This window comes from Aphanomyces invadans (assembly GCF_000520115.1).
Source record: "Aphanomyces invadans strain NJM9701 unplaced genomic scaffold supercont1.2, whole genome shotgun sequence".
NCBI classification, from domain to species: domain Eukaryota; phylum Oomycota; class Saprolegniomycetes; order Saprolegniales; family Verrucalvaceae; genus Aphanomyces; species Aphanomyces invadans.
The window spans coordinates 2,933,130-2,952,410 of NW_008580147.1; the positions used below are offsets into that span (position 1 = coordinate 2,933,130).

Here is a 19,281-nt window from a genome sequence, read left to right on the forward strand (position 1 = left end):
TTTTGTGACGGAATGCTGGTTTTGCCGCAGCCCAACCAGCCAATCGGATGTCGCCGATGCGGTTAAATTGCATTGATTCAATGGGATAAATGAAGATTCCGCGCATAAATGACGATGCACCATGTGAAGTGGGCAGGTGGAGCAACTACGCACGACAGGTCGCGACGCTCCAAGTACCGCGACTGCACGTCGATACCACTGGAAGCTAAGGAGGTATTTTTCATGCTATGTCGAGGTCAAAGAAGTGCGGTAGAGAGCACTGCGAGTCATGAGCGTGCATTAGCTTCCAAAATAAATGATGGAAATATTCATTGAATTGTTGAAATTTGCGCGATACATTGTTGCGCACCATGCCGTTTGATTGACATTCCATAAAGTTGGGTGAATTCCATCAAAGAAGTAGGGTGGGGAAGCGGGAGCGACGGCCATGTCGCTGCGTCCGAACGAATCTACCAAGGGCATCTCGTCCAGCTGCAACAATCGCAAGTCTGCGTTGCATTTCTCGGCTGTGAATGAGGTTGGGTCGCCAGTGCTTCGAGATGACCACGATGAAATGATGTGGGAAAGGCCAGCAGGTACGCGATCGTCCAAGATATTGTGGGTTCTACGCCGAGAGTTTGTCTGAACGCGACGTTCACGTCCAGTGCCTGTGCAACCCTTCGAGTTCAACAATGTTGCTGGTCGCTTGCGCTCTCGACGAAATAGCATGAAGATGCTCCGATCCACGTCGTATTCGGGCCAAACGTATGGAACATCAGGGTACGTTGCGTATTGGGGACGCGCTCCGTCACTGCGACCGTATGTGGCTAGAGATTTCGACGACAATGATGCCAACAAGGACATTACGTTTGACGGCGACTACCACTCGGTGTACATATCGCCAGCTCCCAAAGGTACTGTTGGCTTTGTATGCAAGATTGACAACTCGGTCGTGACAGGGTGGAGGGGAATTCTGGTTCTTATGGAAAGTCCGGTCTTGCTCGTGAGCATCGGAATCTTTGCGGCACTGATGGGGTCATTCTCTTGTTTTTCGCAAGAAACCTCTACTCACGAACGAATAGGCTCTGGCTAGATGCGATCATCTTGCGCGTGACCATGTTCCACCAAGAGCTGGCGGGTCTCGGGCACGTATCATTCCCACAGTGGTCCAGGTTGTCATGTGTATGGGTAGATTCATTGCCTTTCTGCTGTTTTCCCTCGTGGTCGGGGGCATGGGGACGGTGACCTTTGTCCAAGAGTCGTGTGCTTGTCTGAATGGATGTCCAGGTGCTGGTTCATTTTGTGTGCCCTCAAGCCGCGGGCTCTGGGCTACCACAGATGAAGGTTGCTTTGTCAGGTCCGACTTTAACAGCCCACTACGTTTTGTTGAGCTCGTCCATTTCGATATGTAGGCGTCGACATGCGCGAGTTCTTGAGCCCGACATGTCTCTTGGTCAAGATGGCCGGCCTGGTATCGGCATATGCTGCTGGTACGGCTTTTAAGGTGGAGTATCGCACATGACGATATTCTGGTAGGGCTCAGTATTGGGAAAGAAGGGCCGTTCATCATGATGTCATGCTGCTTCGCAGATATCCTCATGCAGGTCGCCAATGCATTCTGTCTTTCCTTCCGTCGCATTCTACATATGTGATGTAGATGGGCTACTTTCGCCGAATATACGAAGACTCGTCCAAGCGGTTGAGTTGGCCACATTCATGACAATTTGTGACCCACACTGTTGTAGACTTGAAATGCTGTCGTGTGCATGTGCAGCGGGGGTCGCAGCGACATTTGGGACTCCATTTGGCGGTGTCTTGTTCTCGGTCGAAGTCACTGCATCGTTTTACATGGTGCGGAACCTGCCACGGTCGTTTTTTGCCGCTTTGGCAGGGGCCGTCACGATTGCGTTTCTCGTGACGAATGGTCAGTATGGCCTCTTCGATCGGTCTGCTGGGTTGGGGCTCACCGAAACCAACTTTACCAAGTAAAGCACTGCGTTGTCAGTGAAAGTTTGAATGAATTGTATGTCGTAGGGTTTTCACATACATTGACGGTGGGATTTTCGTCTTCATCGGGGTCGTCTCTGGTGTGCTCGGGGCCGTGTTCATTTGGATCATTTCGGTTTTGGTCCGCGTGCGAGACACTTGGTTCTTGTCGTTGAGGTACAGAGTGTCTGACATGCAGTGTTCTCATCCATCGGACGCAGCGGCCCGCCACTCTTGTACAAGCGTATCATTGTCGTGCTGGTTGTGACCGTAATTGCCAATATTTCCTACTTTTACGGGGACCCTGCATGGTTTCTGCACCACGGTAAAGCGCGATCGACGTAGCGGCCCGTTCGCGACGTCCATGTTTGTAGGGTCTCCTCAAAAAATCATCGATACGCTGTTCACGCAGTCGCCGACTCGAGAAGACGGCGCAATGTTGGCTCGGTCTCTGCTCACGTTTCTACCACTGAAGTATTTCATGACGATTGGTGAGGTCGAGCCATTGCTACCCTTTGGTTCTGACTTGTGATCATAGTGTGTGTCGTCGTGCCTCTTCCGGCGGGTATTTTCACGCCGACATTTGTCATTGGGGGAATCTTTGGGCGCTTGGTCGGCGAAGCGATTGTCGTCACGCAGGTCGTTCCGACCAAGTTTGAGCCGTATGAATTCGCCATCATCGGCGCCGCGGCGTTTTCATCGGGGGTCACTCGTGCGATTTCGACGGCTGTCATCATCATGGAGATCAGCCACAACGGGTGCGTTGCGTCGTTTTCCGTCGTGGAGGGTGTTGATGTTGGTTGCGCAGGTACCTAACCATACCAGTCTCAATCGCGATTCTTTCGGCCTACTTTACGGGCGGCCGATTCATTGAGAACGTGTAAGTATGTCGAAAGATGCGAGCTTTTCCATCTCGTCACTTGGAGTTGCGCAAATAGATACGACGTATTGATCACGACGTCTCGGCTGCCTCGCCTGAAGAAGCTTCCCAAGGCCGCATATGACATTCCAACCTGGGAAGTCATGAAGGTCCGTCGATTTCAGCAACTTGGTCCCAACGCGCTTAATCTTTTGCCGTAGACTGTCGATAGAATCGACTACCTCAGTGCCGATATCACGTATCGACAGGCTCACGACATGCTGACGGCGTCGCACGAGCCCGTCTTTCCCATCGTGGTGAGTGTTTTGCGTACATGCTGAAACTCGGCGACGTGACGTATACTACCAGGACAATATCGAGTCGATGCAATTGGTTGGTGCGGTCACTCGCAGCCGCCTCCAAGAAGCCGTCGACTACTGCAAGGGCAAAGCAGAGGAAGTGTTCCACGTAAGGCGTCCATTTCTTGGGGCGAAGTCACAAGTGAGTGCCGCAGGATGGTAAGCAGACTTCGCAAAAGAGTCTGCTCGACTGGCGCGTTCAGTTCGCCTATCGTCGCGGCGGCCACGTCTTGTCGTTGGACGACAACACGGGATGCTCTCGAACGAAGTTGACGGTAGAATATGCTGCGGCGGATTCGTCATGTCGAATTGATTTTTTGTAGGTACTGATGAACCCCAGTCCATTCCAAGTGGTCGAAATGACCCCCATGCAACGAGTTGACGCGGTATTTCGCATGCTCAAGCTCAACAATGCGTACGCTCCATGCTCGTGAATAGCCGTGTGGACCTGTGATGATGTGAGTAGGTACGTCACGCAGACTGGGAAATTGGTGGGGGTCATTTCACGGGCGAGATTGATGCGATTTCTCGGCACGGTAAGGCAGCTTGCGATGAATGTTTTGTGTCAATGGCTTTGTTTTGCAGGCAACGAAGTATCGTATTCCTGGCGTGTTAAGGCACCTATCGCACATCTTTTGCAACATCTACCCCGACGAAAAGCACGACGACAGGGAGTTGAAGGACGAACCCAACGCAGACGACTACGTGCCGATTCCGTAGATTGTCTCTCCTCCTTATAGATGAAGGGGTGACGACAAATACGATGGTTTCTTCAACTTGCAGTGTCGTGCAGTCGGCAAGCATGCTCCTAAGCATGGTCATATCAGTGGCAGTCTCAGTCGAGCGAAAGGTCGCTGTTGCGATGTGATTCGAAATGGCCCACATCGCAACAGCCAACTTGGCAACGGAGTATTTCCTGAGTCTGCTCACTCTGATGAAGGTGCTTCGGCTGCTGCATGCAGACGCGCCGACGCATTGTCGGTACAGTGGCGAATTGTCCACAAAACAATTCGCGGGAGGGGTTCGTCCGGATATTATTCGGACACGCCCCCAAATGCCGTTTCGATCATTCCACGAGCAAATGGAGAAGGGTGTGCAGAGTCTGACGTTCGAAGAGCTCTCGATCCTGAATGAGCGCAAGGAAGAGATCAAAAAGGACCACATGGGCTACTTAGACAGCCATCCGGAGCTCAAGACCCTCTTGAGCTCGTTCATGTCTGCTGTACTCATCGAAAAACCCACGGATATCCTCGCCTTTGCCAAGGACCACTTCGACGCTCTGAAACCGATCAAGCTCGCGGTAGGACTCAACAACGCGTTGTACACTCACGCGCTAGTAGCCGATGCCTTTGGTGGTGTCAGGACCTTCGGGCGTTGGAAAAGGAACACTGATCACACGTCTCTTGGGGAAGTTCTCGACGCAATTTGGATTCTCTGTCAGCCACACGACGCGCGGCCCGCGTGAAGGTGCGACCGTGGTCACATATGCTTACACGCCGTTTGGTTTATCTGCTCGTCATATTCACTGCACTGGGTTGCTAGGCGAGGAGAATGGTGTCGCATACAACTTCGTCACGAACGACGAATTCGAGGCTGAAGCGGCCAACAATACGTTCCTCGAGTACGCTTACGTGCATGGCAATGGCTACGGCACGTCATTGCAAGCCGTGGAAGCGGTACGATTCCATCTTGGCCAAACTCTGTGATTGATCACATGCAGGTCCAATCCCAAGAAAAGATTTGCGTTCTCGATATCGACATTCAAGGTCACGAGGGGGCACCAGCCTTAGAACACTGCGACGGTTCACACTCGCTTTAATTCACCATAGGCGTTCAGCAAGTCAAGAAATCGGCCACAAAAATGAAGTTCCTCTTCATTGCCCCACCGTCCATGGCGGACTTGGAGAAGCGCTTGCGTGGGCGGTGAGATTTCCGTCCGACTTGAAGCTGCTGGAGCTGTCAAGATGTGACCTAGAGGAACAGAGACGGAGGAGAAGGTGGCGCTGCGGTTAACCAACGCCAAGGCCGAATTGGACTTTGCAGCGCAAGGACATTTTGACAAAGTGCTCGTGAACAACGATCTGGACGAAGCGTTTGCAGAGCTGGAGGAGACGATGGCGGAATGGTATCCGCAGTTCCGATTCAAGTAGATTGCCTCCACATGAAGAAGATCTGCCAATTTGTTGGAATTTGGTCGGGTCACTCCTGATTAAATTGTGAAAACATTTGCAAAAATTCAGTGAATATTTTGTCGAATCCGACGCTGACAATTTCCGAGCGCGCTGCAACCGAACGTGTACCTCGATGGTGGCGATCACGAGCGTGTGGACCGCATTGGCCGCTGCCGTAGCCTCTTGGCTGCATGTCGCGAACGCGGATGCGTCGTCATACTCGATTGTTGACACTATCGTGGAAGGGGACGCCAAATTGAGCGTCGTTCGCTCCAGCGTAGCGTTTGACACAGGAAGCATCCGCGTCCGCTTCCTCCTGTCGGATCAAGCCATCATTGGGGGGCAGTTCGAAGACCCAGAATACAGCGACCAAGCCATCTTTCCTGGTTTCGCCATCATGCAAGCCGCGAGATACTTGGATCGTCCGCTGTCACGTGCGATGCAAATCGGATTGGGAGTGGGGACTGTTCCAACGTTCTTGCGGCAGCATGGGGTACCGACAGACGTTGTGGAGATCAGCCCAGGGGTCGTGAAACTGGCTGAAGCTCATTTTGGGTACGAGAACTGCGTGGCACCGCAGAAAACCAAGACCGACCTGACCAAAGTGCCCCCGTGTCCCAATGGCAAGACTGTTGTGATGGACGGCCTCGACTACTTGAGCACCAAGGCGCCTCCGAAGCCCTTCTACGACTTGATCATCATTGACGTGTACACAGGACACAATGTCGTCCCTTTCTACACCGATGCGACCATGTGGCAACTCAAAACGTCGTGGCTCAAGCCCCGGGGTATCATCATCGTGCTTCGACTTCTCATGTGGGTGTTGGTAGGAGTCGTTGTTCTCAACTTCGTGGGGTATTTCAACTCGGACCTCGTTCGCGCGATCTATTTTACGCTGCGTTCGGTCTTCCAGCACGTTCGATGCTTTCGTGAAATGGCCGAGGGCAATCCATCCGAGCCCGCCAACTTGGTCTTCTACTCCTCCAGCGCCCCCATCACGTTCACCCTTCCGACGGGGCCGCGCTATGACGACAACCCTGCCGGGTACTACGAGGTGCGTTGCAGCGCGTTGCCGTCCGTGTCTCACTTGGTCGATCCAGGTGATCGCCAAGTTTCAAGAATGGGAGGTACTGGCCGCCCAGCATGCGCCGAGGGAGTGACGGCGCTCTTGATAGATAACGTCGTGGACGCCGTCAACCATCGAGGTTGCGGTGGACCAAGACGTGTACTCAAGCGAGATCGACTTCGACGACCTCAAAGCTGTCACCGACGACACGGCCATCCTCAAGTCCGGCGCCGACTTTCAACCGTATCGCGACACGTTGGCCGCCACGGAAGACTATATGCGCCAGTTTTGCATCGGACAGTTCCCAGCGGCCATGTGGACTTCGCTCGGGCTGCCAACGTCGTAAAGCGGTCTTTATATATCAGTTCGTCTAGTCTATTCGTCATCTTCGTCATCTTCATCGTCGCTGGGCTCATACGATTCCAACCAGCTTAACCACTCGGACGTTTCAATGATCGCTTGCATTTTCCCCGCCGTCGTGTCCTCAACGTCGTACTTGTACTCGATAAACGCCTCGTCCGCCACAATGTCAAACGCATACAGCGCCTTGAACGCGAGTTCCATCATGCCCTTCGTTCGGTTGCCTTCGCGGCCGCGGTGTTCATGCATAAAGAGCTGCAGCGCGTACAGCGCCTTGAGTTGTTCTTTGCTCGAGGCGACGCCGACGGTCGCAGACAAGAGCGCCCCGTACTCGTCCGGAGTGAGCCACTTGGAGCTCGAGATCGCGGTTTCTTCGTTGTGTTTCAACACTTCGGCCATCACGACAGCCGCGCTCACGCCCTGCAACGAGGCCTTGCCGGCCTTGACGATCTCTTGACCCTTCTTGGTCGTTGCCAACAACGCGCGGACAACTTCTGTGTCTTTCACTGCCTTTTCAGCCGCTGCCGCCATCGCAGCCTTCTTTTCTTCGGCGGCAGCAAGGGCCGCTTCGTCCGCCAAGCGCTTCGCCTCCTTTCGTTCGGCTTCTTTGCGCTTCTTCTCTTCCTCGCGGGCTGCCTTTTCCTCTTCCTTCTTCGCGCGAGCAGCTTCGGCCGGATCGGGTTTGTCGTCCAAAGTCTGGCGCCCAAAAGCCGACGTCATGCGGCTAGTCGAACGGTCATCGTCGTAACGACGGTCACCACTGCCAAATCGTCCGCCGTCACGGTCGCCGAAGCGAGGGCCGTCATTGAAGCGGCCACCGTCACGGTCGCCGAAGCGAGGGCCGTCATTGAAGCGGCCACCGTCACGGTCGCCGAAGCGAGGGCCGTCATTGAAGCGGCCACCATCACGGTCGCCGAAGCGAGGACCGTCTCGGTCACTAAAGCGAGGACGACCTCCATCACGATCATTGTATCGAGGAGCATCGCCGAAGCGACCACCGTCACGGTCGCCGAAGCGGCCGCCGTCGCGATCTCCAAATCGACTAGGTTCACGATCTCCAAAACGTCCACCATCGCGATCACCAAAGCGACTGGGTTCGCGGTTGGCAAAAGCACGAGAGAACTTGTCGTCCGAGCCACTAGGACGGTCCGAGGAGCGCAGACCGCCAGAAGCAGGGGGGGCGGCATCTTCGCCGCGCCGAGTCAAGTTCAATCGCATGTAAGCAGGACGTTCTTCAAATGCACGTTCATCTCGTCGAGGGCGTTCATCTTGGTAGCCTCGAGGTTGTTCACGGTCTCCACGCCAACGGTCAGAACCTTCGCTGCGCATGGGTTCGCGCTCGCGGCGGTCATCCCGTCCGCGGCCACCACGAAACCCGCCATCGTCGTCCGAGCGTTCACGAGGACCACGAGGAAGGTTTTCCAAACCACCTGGGTTGATAGGCGCAGCGCGCGCATTGCTGTTGCTCTCGGTGAGGAACTCACCGAGGCCCATTTTCGTTCCTTTCCGGCTCATCTTCGTTGGATTCTTGAAAGTGTCTGGGATGGGCACTGCCCAGCGGCGAATGGTTGGCCCACAGAAAGTGGCCAATCAAACGATCACATATCCTAATTTCAACCAATCAAAATGGTGAAGAATCGTATAATTGGCCAATCAGAGTTGTGCCCGATGGACAGTTCCGTCACCCAAAACAGCGGCAGAGCGGCACGGACGAGGGGCCTTGTTCTGCCGATTTGAGCCGCGAAGAGCCAACGCGAAGGTCGAGGCTGGGCACACAACTTTGGAGATGCCGCATGCCTCGAACAGAGCATCGCGCGGCTATAGGAGGGAAAACACTCCTCGATCGAGCATTGCACACTCTCATCCCCGAACGCCCCGCTTGACCTGTTGCGGCGACTCTTGAACGAGTGGGTACAACACTGGCTGCACACGAAGGCTTGTACGACTCAAGCTGTGGATTTCATCCTCGCGCCGTCCAGGTAGAGGTCCTTACGCGGTTGGACGTGAAACGGGAGCGGTTTCATGATTGGGACGTGTTTTACCAAAGAGCAACTCTGTGGAGGACGTGCAGCTTCATGGACGTCATGATGAGGCTCAAGGGGGGACAGGCGTTCAAAGCGATCTCGGATGCGTTTCAGGCAAGGGAGCAGTCGCTCGGACAGGAGGGGCTGCCGCTGACCGACTTTGTCGAGATCATTCTGAATAGCCTGCCGAAAGTCCAATCGTCCAAGGAAGCGTTCGACACGATCAGTGGTCTCATCGATCTTTTCAACGACATTGACATCAACGGGGATGGGACTCTCGAACTGAGCGAGTTCACGTCGTACTGTGTGGACGCAGGGATGGTTGCGACTCGAGTCAAAGCCGCGCCGCTCAAGTACCAGTACGTAAAGAACAAAGACTTTGTCGATCGCACGACCGACGGCAGCGGGATTGAAAAGATAAAATGGTGCCCAGAGCTCAAGCGCGCCGTCGTCGTCGAGACGAAAGCGAACAGCGTCAAGATCTACACCCACGAATTCAAGCTCGTCAACCACGTGTTTGCCACGTCACTGAACGTTCCTTGCGACCAAGTGGGGGTGGCAGGGGATGAAGCGCACTTCTCGCGCCAGTCGTTCACGAGTGACGTGGACCTGTTGGTGCAGGATGCCGAGTTCATTCCACCGTACAAACTGCTCGTGGTGTCCACGTCCAACTTGTCCCTGACGTTTTACGACACCGATCACTACTCGTGTGCGATGGAGACCCAGACAAGCGTGACCCAGACGATGCTTCGGTGGTGCGATGGCGCCAACGTGCTGGCCACGACAGGCAACAATCATGTCGTGTCCTTGTGGCGCGTCACGGCAGAGATTGTGTCGCTCGTGCACCAGATCCTCGACCACCACGACATCGTGATGGACGTGCTCCCGATCCCGCAGTACGACGTGCTCGTCACGTGCGACATCAAGCGATTCATCTACATGTGGGACATCCAGGACTTTCGGTCCCGCGGCCACCTCGTTGGTCACACGCACGGGGTCCGGCAGATGGTGTTTTCGACCACAAACGACATGCTGCTCACGGCCGGGTTCGAGTTTGACGCGTACGGGTGGGACGTCTCGTCCAAGCAAATCGTGATGACCCTGGCCGGCCATCGCGCGCCGCTGGTGGGCATCCAACTCGCGCGCTTTCACACGGAGCGCGCCGTAACCGCCGACGTGGAAGGAAACTTCAAGGTGTGGAATATCCATCGACTCAACGGGGCGTCCGCCCAGCTCCTCGAGAATGTATCCAACTTCCCGCGATTCTGTCCCCGGGCGTTCGCCACGTTGACTCCGTGGAGAGACATTGCCGCGGGCAGCACCGTCTTGCATGTTTTTGACAGCGTCAAGATGCAAAAGCACGACGAGATCCCGCTCCGGGCGTTCTTCCTCCAAGCGAGCAACTTGTTTCTTGGCGTCACCGAGACATGCGTCAACTTGTGGGACGGCGGCACGGGCGCCCTCTTGGAAGAGTTTACGGGTGCGACGTCGTCAGTCGGTGGCGTCGGACCTAAACCCGTTGGCATGGCTGCGTAGGGCTGACCAAGAGCCAATTCCTCTTGTGTTGCCAAGACTCGCTCCATCGAAAGCTGATCGTAGCGACCGACGACGGAGAAGTCGAAGTTTACAATTGCACGAACCTCGCGCGTGTGCGAAAGTCTAGGGGCAGCATTGGTACGTGTCGACGCGGTGGTGTGCCACGTCACGATTGGGGGCTAGGACGCATCGCAACGATTCAATACGACTCTGCCAACAAGTTGATCATCGCGTGCACGTTTTCGACGCCGCCGGGGGCACACGACGCGTTCGGGTCTGGCGGCATCTACGTCTTTGACGACAGCACGATTGGCGAGTGTGAACTCGTTCGGTCCCTGACCAACGTCAACGTGGAGTCCGCTTCTTTCAGCTACCATGCGTCGCTCATCGCGACGGCCGCGTCCGACGCGGTCATCCAGCTGTGGGACTTCGAGACGCTCCAATTGCAATCTGTGTGCAGCCATCCTGGTTCGTTCATGCACGTCGTGCAGTTTCTGGACCCGTACCCTGTCGTGGTGGCGGCAGACACGAACGGAAACGTCCTTTTCTTCGCGACAACGGCGCAATCGCCGCATCTCGATGGCGGCATCTTGCATGGCTTTACGAATGCCCACGTCGCAAGTACAAGCGGCGACTTCCACGGTAAGGTTGGGGTCGTCGACGGCGAGAATTTGCATCGGGATGGCGACGTAGAACATTTTAGCGTTGTCACGACGATCAACTGCCACTTGGACGAAGATTCGGGCGTGCACATGCTCGTCACTGGCGACGAGCGCGGCGTGATCTCGATTTGGAATCTGAATCCCATGCTGGCGAGGCTCAACTTGACGGTACGCAGTTGAGTCGTGATCGACACCCATGACATCATGTGCAGCCGATTCCACACGACAAGCTCAAGAGTTTGAGGCGCGGGTACCACGCGAGGAGCAAGTTCCATCGCGTTTTTGGAGCCGATCACGTGGTATCATGTGCGCGGCGGAGTAGTGCAGCCAGCGATGGAAGCGCGACGACACGGCGGACTAGCCTCCGTCAATTCTTGTCGAGTCGCCAGTCGCAAACGGGCTCAACTCGACAAATCCCGACGCCTCGGCAACCCGGCGACGTCCATCGGATGTACTCGTGGGTGGCGCACACGGACGCGATCCACAGCATTCAGTAGGACGGCATGGACCCGACCAGGACAGTCCTAACCTGCCGTAGACTGTGCGAGCATCCCAACCTCATCCTGTCCAGTTCGTTCGATGCCGTCGTGTGTGTGTGGGACTGGAAGGGCAACAACCTTGGGTCCCTGACCAACTTTGACACGTCGCCGATGGCCCACCCGTGGAAATTTGTAAACGAAAACACAAAACGGGAGCGCGAGCGGCGCGAAGTCGTCGAAGAGCTCATGAAAAAGATGGACCAGTCGCCGGAAGAGCGCAAAGTGGCCGACATGCAACGACGGATATCGACGCGCGCCGCTGGCAACGTCAATCCCATCCTCAAGGGATTGTTCGACGCGTCACATCGCACACCGCAGACCCCGCTGCAGAAGGCAAAGAATCGAAGGCGCATCGACCTTGCTGCGGCCCATGAAAATGGACGGTGCGAGTTGAAAACGCGGATAGTGATTCGATTTCACCTGCCCGTAGAAATCTGAGCTTAGTGCAAGTGGGGCCATTGATCGCCCGCCGGAGCTCGAGTCGCGGCGCGAACGACGAGCCCAGCTGCGACAGCGACACATTCGAACTCGACAAGAAGGAAATGGCCGAGTTGAACGTGCCGACTGCGCTGTCGTCGAGGCTCGAGATGCTGCAGAACCACGAGAATTTGGCCAACACGACCAAACACATGTACGTCAACTTTGCGGACATTGCCGACGATCGGAACAAGAAGACGTCCCTCGCGCGGTGTGGCAAATTGCGCGAGGTTGACTTGAATCCGTCGCCGTTTCTCCGCGACAAGCTCGGCGCGACGGATGTCGTCACGATGAGCCATTCAGTGTTCGTGCCCAGACCCAACACGGCCCCGGCGCTCCTCAAATCGACGAGCTTGCCGCCGTGTGCGTCCAGTCCGGCACACGGCAAAGTACAGCAGTCCGTGGCCCGCGCAAAAACGGACCAATGCACCCGTCGAACGTCGTCGAGGAACTCCATGTCGGCGCTGCACTTTGACGACTACAAGGCACTCGGCAATCCCCACTCGACATCGACTGGAAAACTCAAAAAGATCAACGAGATCATCTTGTGTGCGACGACGTCCATTGAATTGCGCAGCGCCTCGGCCAACCCCTCCGACACGAATAATGCCCCCCTCTGCAACCAGGAGCATGCAGACCTGCGGCAACGAATGCTGCACACCAAGTCCAAGTAACGATGTGCCTTTCGCTCGCCATGCACTAAGCATGTGACTAGGCACGACCGACTCGTTGCAGACCCGGAACCGCGCAAACTCGTCCGGACCAACCTCCGCGCGGCCCAGCAGAAGCTGGAGAAAGAAAAACGAGCGAAGCGGTACTTGGCGCAAAAGAAGCGCCAGACCACGGCCAAAATTGGGACCGTCCTGCGCCACACGTCGATCATGATGACGAGTCACGGTCCTGGGGTCCACGAAATCGCAAAAGCCGACGGCACGCACCACCGCTTCGGGATCTACTCGATCAAAGAAGTGATGGTGATCATCCGCCTCTTCTGGTCCCTCGACATCGACTGCTCCGGCACCGTGTGCGAGAGTGAACTCATGGGGTGCCAGCAGTACTTTGAAAAGTTGGGGTACACCGACATGGCGACAATCTTCCGGAGCATCGACTCCGACGGAAGCGGCGAAGTCAATCTGGCCGAGCTGCTCAAGATTTGTTTCATGTATGCCAGCGCCGCCGACATCAAGGACATGCTGACGCTGGAGAAGCTCGGCCGCGCGCCGTCGATGTTGGCCACCAACGCCCCGCTCACCCCTGAACAACTTGCCGACATGCAAGAGATCTTTCACGTGTTTGACCGGGATCGCAGCGGGACGATCAGCTTGGACGAAGTGCTCGACGCGTTGCACTGCAAGCAAGACAGCGTTTACGACGCTCCCGCGCTGTCGGTCGACGAAGTTCGACAAATGTATCAAGCCGAAGATCGCAACGGGAACAAAGAGCTCGACTTTGACGAGTTTGTCAGTTTGATGCAAGGGCTGTACTCGCAGTCGGGCATGGCGACGACCTAACTCGGATAATTTACGTTCGAGCGACGTCTTGGAGCTGCACCATGAGGCCGTGCTGCGGCAGACACTTGAAGTACTCGACGCCCTTGATCGTCCCGCTGTTCTTTCCCACCGCTTCGTCAAACACGACGCCGACCATCTCGCCTTTGCAGTAGTGGACATTCCCCACAAACGCGACCGTCCCCTTCAGCTTCCCGCCCGACACCGCGACGCTGTCACCAATCTGAACCGAATGACGAATTGGCGACGACTCGGCGTCATCGGTGGTGACGCTCTCGTATGACTCTTTATTTTCCTTTGGCGCTGGCGTCTGTGCTCCCCTCCGTCGATTGCGACCTGGTCAACGGAATAAAGTGATGCAAAACGATCTGTCCTCGCACCCGTCGGTCGGAGCTTGGATTTTCCAGGCCTACGACGAGTCATGTGAGATGGAATATGGCAGTCGGAGAGCATCGCACTTCGTCTGCAGCCGTGCCATTTCTTCAAAGAGCGCGGCCAGGTCATCTTCATCGCCTGCAGAACGTCAAGCCAAGGGAATGGGCCTGCGACATGTACCAAACGGATCTCCCGGCATCGAGAAGGTCATCCCGGGCATATGCGCGAAGCACTCGTGATTCCTATGGATGGAATCAAAGTCACCACACGACCGTGCTTTGCAGTCGTACATGTCGCCAAACGCAGATAATCCGGCAAAGAGAAATTCGTCCAAGTCGATTTTGGATCTTCCCGCTCCCCGTCGCCGCATCCCTCTTCGCTTGCCTTTTGCTTTCTTCTTGCTTCCAAACAAGGATGGTGTTCGAAACATGGCGTCAAACATTTGCATGAAGTCTTCGAATGCTGCGGCGTCGTGGAAGTCACTGCCCATCTCTCCATCGTGTTGGTCCTGTGGAGGGTCCGATATGTGCTTGTAAGCAGCACTGATGCGCTGAAACACCTCGGTCGTGTCGATACCATCGCGGTTCTTGTCGGGATGATACTGTAGTGCCAAACGCTTGTACGCCAAACGCACTTCGTCATTGCTGGCACCAGGAGCCAGGCCCAGCGTTCTACGTTCCCTCGTTAAGACATCGATAGGCTGAGGAATGCCTCGACGCCGTCGCGGTGGCGCTAACCTGTATGCCGCTGCTGTCGCCATGTCGGGTTCTTCGAATATCTTGTGCCCTTTCGCTGATGGAACTCAAGTAAATTTTTCAATAAAGTATCCTTCAGGTAAGTACAATCGTACCTCCGCGGAAGGCGTCGAATTGCTGACGCACGCACGACAGCCGCGCTCCGCCACCATGCCAACATCGGATGCTCCAGAGGACCTTCGCAGCTCATTCCAAGTCGCGCTCAAGGTAAGCTTAAGCAGAACACAGATGCGCCGGTCTCACAGGTAGAATCTGGTGCAGAAGTACTTGCAGGTGAAGACGAAGTCCAAAAAGAGTCGCACGAAGAAACCTAGACTTGTGGCGGAAACTGTGTCGTCCCCAGGTACATACGACGAACACATTGCTCATCTGAGTGTTTTGCATTATTCTTGGTGAATAGATTTGGAGACCGTGTCCAAATGTGTGGTGGAAATTGCAATGCCGTTGAATTCGGACAACGTGACGACGTGGGAAGTTGTGCATGTCCTCAGCGCCACGCTATCTTGCCTCGACGACGTGCATGAGCACGCTCCGCTCACAGTTACATCGCCTTTGGGTCAGAAGCCGCAATCCGATGACTCTTGTGATGATGTCGCGAATGTTCAAACCATCATCCGCATGGCGGAATCCCACTCGTTGTATGCGATGTTGCTGACCGTGCTGCGAAAATGCATCAAGCTTGCATGCATCGAGGCGGGCGACACCTTCAAGGAGTGCATGGACTGCATCGTTGTATGGGTGGTGTCGCACAGCAATGGAAGCTGGAATTGGCTTTTGGTACATGTCAGCAGGTGTGCACCGAAAGAACTCACTGCGTACTCCGTGGCTAGTCTCATGGCAGGTGCGTCCGTGTTGTGCACTTTCTTTCAAGTACTTCATTTTGCTTCAGGTGCCATGAAAGGCCACGCGCTTCTTTTCGACAACTTGAATTCGTACTTGGCCATGAACCACCCTTTCCACGTCACCACGTGCCTCCAAGTCACTGTGGACCACTCAATATGTGAGAACACGGCAGCGGAGACCGTTGACCGCATTCTCGACCTCTGCAGCCGCGGGGCCCATGTGCTGCGTGCATGCGATGCAAAATTTACGACCTTCTTGACCATTCCACGCCTCACCTCCCTCATTCGAACGTGCGCAGCTTCCACCCTGGATTTCCAGGCGAAGCTGCTCGACATCTTGCGCTTCCACAGCAGCGTTTTGTCTGAAACACCGGTCCATTTGATTCCGTTGCTGGAGGAGTTGCTGTCCCAGTCGCCCGATACGGCGCCGGTTGTAGCGCAATTCAGCAACTCTGTCGTAGCTTGGTTGCAAACCGACAAGTGCGATGTGTTCCTTGATCGCCTCGTCCGAGCTCTCCCTTTTGTCCAACAAGTAGTCACATCGACGGAGGTCGTGGCGCAGTACGTTGCTGCGATCGCCAAAAACGTACACAGCAACGCGGAGCGGACGTATACGGTGACGCCTTATTTGAGTTGTCGAGGGCCGTCTATCACGTTGTGTTGTAGATATGCCAAGCCTTTTTGCTTCTCAACGATCTTGGCACAAATCCGTCGCTGAATGTGTATGCTCCGTCGGCAGTTGCATGCTTGGATCTGCTCGCTGCAGACCTCCAGCAGTCATCGGTCGCCTCTGAAAAAAAACAGCGCGCTCTCGATTTGATGCACCAAACCATCCACCAAACCATGCAACACCACCCCGACGCGCCAATGCACTCGACACAAAGTTGCACCTCGTTGTCCGCGTGGAGCCAATCCCTTGGGATTCCACATTGGCAGTTGTTCCTCACGCTGGCGGCGACATCGGATGTCAGCGTTTCCGTCTCGGCTCTCAAGCTCATGTGCGATATTCCGTACCCTCCGCTGGAAGACCCCTTGTGGCAGTACCGCTGCCTCCACGACTTGCTTCGCCTGTTTTTCCGACTCCTGGAGAGACTTGACGCCGACGCAAACCCGGTCACTTTGAAACGTATCGACATGGTCAAGGCGATTCTGACCAGGATCATGCAAGAATCTGGCGGAGTCGTTTCGTATCCTGCGTCCGTCGCAACGACCTTTCTCTGTTTGCTGGTCGATGCAGTTGTGTCGCCCGCGTCGCCGACGACAGTGCCCCATGAAGTTCCGCAAGAAATGATTTTTTTTCGGGGAAAAGATGCCAAGGGCAACGTCGGTCAAGCGTTCCGGAAACTCACGGCGACAAATCGTTTGCGACCGTACAATCCGTTCCCGAAGCCAGCAGCGTTGTCGTCAGAGTCGAGGGAACGCGACGTCGACGTGTTTTCGCAGTTGCAGTCGATGCGGTCCAATGCGCACCACATGAACATCCTGCGGGCTCCTTCTCAGTTTGAATCGTATTTGGTTGCTGCACGTGCGGAGGAAATGCAGAGAGCTGTGTCGTGCAGTCGTCAAGTCGAAGATTTGCTTTACCACGCGTTGAATTTGACATCGTTCCCGGATGGAGCCATCCCGCCAGGCAATGCGCTAGTCGACATCTTGCTCGAGCGAACTCTTCCCGTCTCTATGTTCATCCCGCCAGATGATCACTACCGAGTACGTCGATCGCTCCCTGTGACACTTGAAGGAAACGTTATACACACGTAGGACGTGCTGCCTGAACGATCCAACTTTGACGTGGACGTTCGCATCGAGCAGTGGTTGTATCGGTATCCCTGCTTTGTGCCATTGACAAAAGCAGCGGTTTTGTACAGCGCCCCCCAAGCAGCAGTTCGGTGTTTGCCATTGCTCAAGGCCATCTTGGTCGTTCTGATCAACTTTTGGCACGCCAGACGTTTTCACGCAATGGATCCGTGTCCTGACGGCAATCCCTCCCCTCCAACCAACGAAGTTATGTGGGCATTGCAAGTCACGATCGACGTCATGTCGATCGTGGAATTCACAACTTGGGTCCCTGAACCATTGAGCTCGTGTGCACTGCTCTTCCCCCACGTCGCAGCCATGGATATTCGGTCCATGCTGCACTCCGTTTGGATGTATTTGGCGGACCATCCGCCCTCGAAGGCTTTGGTGAAGCAAGACACCGGTGCCATCGACGCATATTTGGTACCTGTCCAAAATGCGTTCCACAAAAATATTGCTTCCATCGCACACTTGTATGGCCACTTCGCGCTGTAGCGGCCACCAAAATTCAACGCCGACGCCAGCAGCACCTTGAGGGTAACAATGCTAACACGAAGGACTCCGGTTTTAAGAGTTGGGTCGCGATTCTGCCACGATGTGTTGGAGATAGGACCAACAACTCCTCGGAAACGTTTTGCGTCGATTTCTCCTTGACTATTGGATTTTCGTACAGTTATCCATGGAATGGAAAATATCTGGACAATGTGTTCTGATTGGAAAAAGTCGGACAGCCAACTGACTCTGCAGCAATTGGCTTAAATCGGTTAATTTCCACGACAATGTCCATGTGGGGCGGTATTTGGCGCGCCGTGAGGCATGTCGACAACAAAGTCAAATTATATTCCACATATCAAATGGTCGAAGTCTCACGTCTACGCGTCCTTGCAAGGCGTGCAAACGTCACAACCTTCAGCTGGGATAAGCGTCGATGTCGTCCACGTTGAGTCTCCCACCACATCTTGGGCAAGCTTGCCATGATAACGCTATATGCAGCAATGACAGTGATAGATGTGCACGGACGACGCATAACAGAACCATTTGCACGTAAATGTACCTTTTAGAGCTCATCAACAGCAAAACCCCACTCATAAAAAATCTTGCCCTGTGTCTTGTTGAAGTCCCGTGAGTCAAGGCTGGACAAAGGAGGAATCCCTCCAGCTGGCGAGCCACACCACCACAAATGCCACGCAGTCGCCACATCTGCAGAAGGTAAAACAAACTCCTCGGGGAGTATCTGCCATCGACCCCCAATGATGGATTGGTCGAGTGATTGATGAGTCTTCATCAACTTGGAGCGGTGGAGACGTTGCTCTTGTTTCCGCGATGGAATCGACTGCTTTCTTCAAAAGCTTCTCGAGCAACGAGTGGGTAATGTTGCCTGCTGTGACTCCCTTCTCTTCAAGGAGTTGTTCGATAGCGTCCCGGATCTCGGTCGGCAGAGTTCGCACCTTGGCCAGGGTTTTGTTCGAGCTGGCTGTGGAGTCCGACATGCGGCGGAATACCCGTTGGCTCCAGGTTGTTTGAGGGCAAGGTCACACGGTCCGTAAGTGCTGACGCCATGCTTAGGTCGCCAAACAACACCGATGAGAGAATAGGATGCATTGCCGACAGGACCGACTCCAGGTACGACTTGTGATACACGAGGGAGGCCAAACACAGCTTCAAAATACCACGAACATCTTGATGTGCCCACAGTCATGGGAAGACGAGTTCCCCTGCATTGCAAACCGCATCGTCACTGCCAGCAAGGAAATGAGGCGGCAAGACTGCGAAGGATCCAGAATCCAGTGGCAAACCAGCAATAACTCTTCAGACGTATTGGTCACCTGCTCCATCGTAATGGACGTATCTCTCGACAACGCTGCCAATGGCCCAGCCACAACGAATGCATACGTTCACGATTGAAGGTCCCGACGTGCTACCACCAATTGTAAAGGTTGCTGCACCCTTGCGGAGTGAATGTGTCCCGACAGAGCTTGAAGCGGTGGG

The 19,281-nt window shown here is 55.0% G+C and overlaps 7 protein-coding genes across 11 annotated transcripts; 5 read left to right on the top strand and 2 right to left on the bottom strand.

The window, feature by feature from the left end:
• Positions 1 to 352: 352 nt before the first annotated feature.
• On the top strand, positions 353 to 4,175 carry H310_01734 (hypothetical protein). Of its 3 annotated transcripts, none has more exons than XM_008864958.1 (23): positions 353 to 575; positions 645 to 759; positions 811 to 893; positions 939 to 1,014; positions 1,062 to 1,124; positions 1,172 to 1,220; positions 1,267 to 1,336; positions 1,392 to 1,469; positions 1,516 to 1,583; positions 1,637 to 1,677; positions 1,725 to 1,964; positions 2,014 to 2,142; positions 2,187 to 2,290; positions 2,340 to 2,456; positions 2,504 to 2,723; positions 2,774 to 2,845; positions 2,904 to 2,994; positions 3,046 to 3,141; positions 3,194 to 3,292; positions 3,339 to 3,458; positions 3,507 to 3,598; positions 3,650 to 3,719; positions 3,769 to 4,175. In XM_008864958.1, the coding sequence occupies exons 1-23, from the start codon at positions 428 to 430 to the stop codon at positions 3,901 to 3,903; spliced, it is 2,376 nt and encodes a 791-aa protein (XP_008863180.1). In that variant the 5' UTR covers positions 353 to 427; the 3' UTR covers positions 3,904 to 4,175. The 3 variants fall into 3 exon arrangements, with proteins under 3 accessions (XP_008863180.1, XP_008863181.1, XP_008863182.1); XM_008864959.1 differs by having other exon boundaries at positions 939 to 968; positions 1,073 to 1,124; XM_008864960.1 differs by lacking the exon at positions 939 to 1,014 and having other exon boundaries at positions 811 to 870; positions 1,073 to 1,124.
• Positions 4,176 to 4,255: 80 nt separating this feature from the next.
• On the top strand, positions 4,256 to 5,429 carry H310_01735 (guanylate kinase). Its single transcript, XM_008864961.1, has 6 exons — positions 4,256 to 4,483; positions 4,524 to 4,650; positions 4,726 to 4,859; positions 4,904 to 4,949; positions 5,013 to 5,106; positions 5,159 to 5,429. The coding sequence occupies exons 1-6, from the start codon at positions 4,265 to 4,267 to the stop codon at positions 5,331 to 5,333; spliced, it is 795 nt and encodes a 264-aa protein (XP_008863183.1). The 5' UTR covers positions 4,256 to 4,264; the 3' UTR covers positions 5,334 to 5,429.
• Positions 5,430 to 5,434: 5 nt separating this feature from the next.
• On the top strand, positions 5,435 to 7,639 carry H310_01736. Of its 2 annotated transcripts, XM_008864963.1 has the most exons (4): positions 5,435 to 6,142; positions 6,185 to 6,408; positions 6,455 to 6,481; positions 6,530 to 7,639. In XM_008864963.1, the coding sequence occupies exons 1-4, from the start codon at positions 5,488 to 5,490 to the stop codon at positions 6,764 to 6,766; spliced, it is 1,143 nt and encodes a 380-aa protein (XP_008863185.1). In that variant the 5' UTR covers positions 5,435 to 5,487; the 3' UTR covers positions 6,767 to 7,639. The 2 variants fall into 2 exon arrangements, with proteins under 2 accessions (XP_008863185.1, XP_008863184.1); XM_008864962.1 differs by having other exon boundaries at positions 5,435 to 6,408.
• H310_01737 (hypothetical protein) lies at positions 6,796 to 8,162 on the bottom strand (the record flags this gene model as incomplete). Its single annotated transcript, XM_008864964.1, has 3 exons — positions 6,796 to 7,476; positions 7,539 to 7,967; positions 8,025 to 8,162. The coding sequence occupies 3 exons, from the start codon at positions 8,160 to 8,162 to the stop codon at positions 6,796 to 6,798; spliced, it is 1,248 nt and encodes a 415-aa protein (XP_008863186.1).
• Positions 8,163 to 8,446: 284 nt separating this feature from the next.
• On the top strand, positions 8,447 to 13,886 carry H310_01738. Of its 2 annotated transcripts, XM_008864966.1 has the most exons (8): positions 8,447 to 10,284; positions 10,341 to 10,478; positions 10,524 to 10,982; positions 11,034 to 11,170; positions 11,215 to 11,495; positions 11,541 to 11,924; positions 11,972 to 12,688; positions 12,734 to 13,886. In XM_008864966.1, exons 1-8 carry the CDS (start codon positions 8,856 to 8,858, stop codon positions 13,527 to 13,529), a joined length of 4,341 nt encoding a protein of 1,446 aa, XP_008863188.1. In that variant the 5' UTR covers positions 8,447 to 8,855; the 3' UTR covers positions 13,530 to 13,886. The 2 variants fall into 2 exon arrangements, with proteins under 2 accessions (XP_008863188.1, XP_008863187.1); XM_008864965.1 differs by having other exon boundaries at positions 10,524 to 11,170.
• On the bottom strand, positions 13,540 to 14,661 carry H310_01739 (hypothetical protein; the record flags this gene model as incomplete). Its single annotated transcript, XM_008864967.1, has 6 exons — positions 13,540 to 13,862; positions 13,907 to 13,935; positions 13,985 to 14,039; positions 14,082 to 14,143; positions 14,192 to 14,572; positions 14,639 to 14,661. The coding sequence occupies 6 exons, from the start codon at positions 14,659 to 14,661 to the stop codon at positions 13,540 to 13,542; spliced, it is 873 nt and encodes a 290-aa protein (XP_008863189.1).
• Positions 14,662 to 14,749: 88 nt separating this feature from the next.
• On the top strand, positions 14,750 to 17,883 carry H310_01740 (hypothetical protein). Its single transcript, XM_008864968.1, has 6 exons — positions 14,750 to 14,863; positions 14,918 to 14,999; positions 15,057 to 15,497; positions 15,546 to 16,114; positions 16,165 to 17,205; positions 17,257 to 17,883. The coding sequence occupies exons 1-6, from the start codon at positions 14,807 to 14,809 to the stop codon at positions 17,785 to 17,787; spliced, it is 2,721 nt and encodes a 906-aa protein (XP_008863190.1). The 5' UTR covers positions 14,750 to 14,806; the 3' UTR covers positions 17,788 to 17,883.
• Positions 17,884 to 19,281: the final 1,398 nt, after the last annotated feature.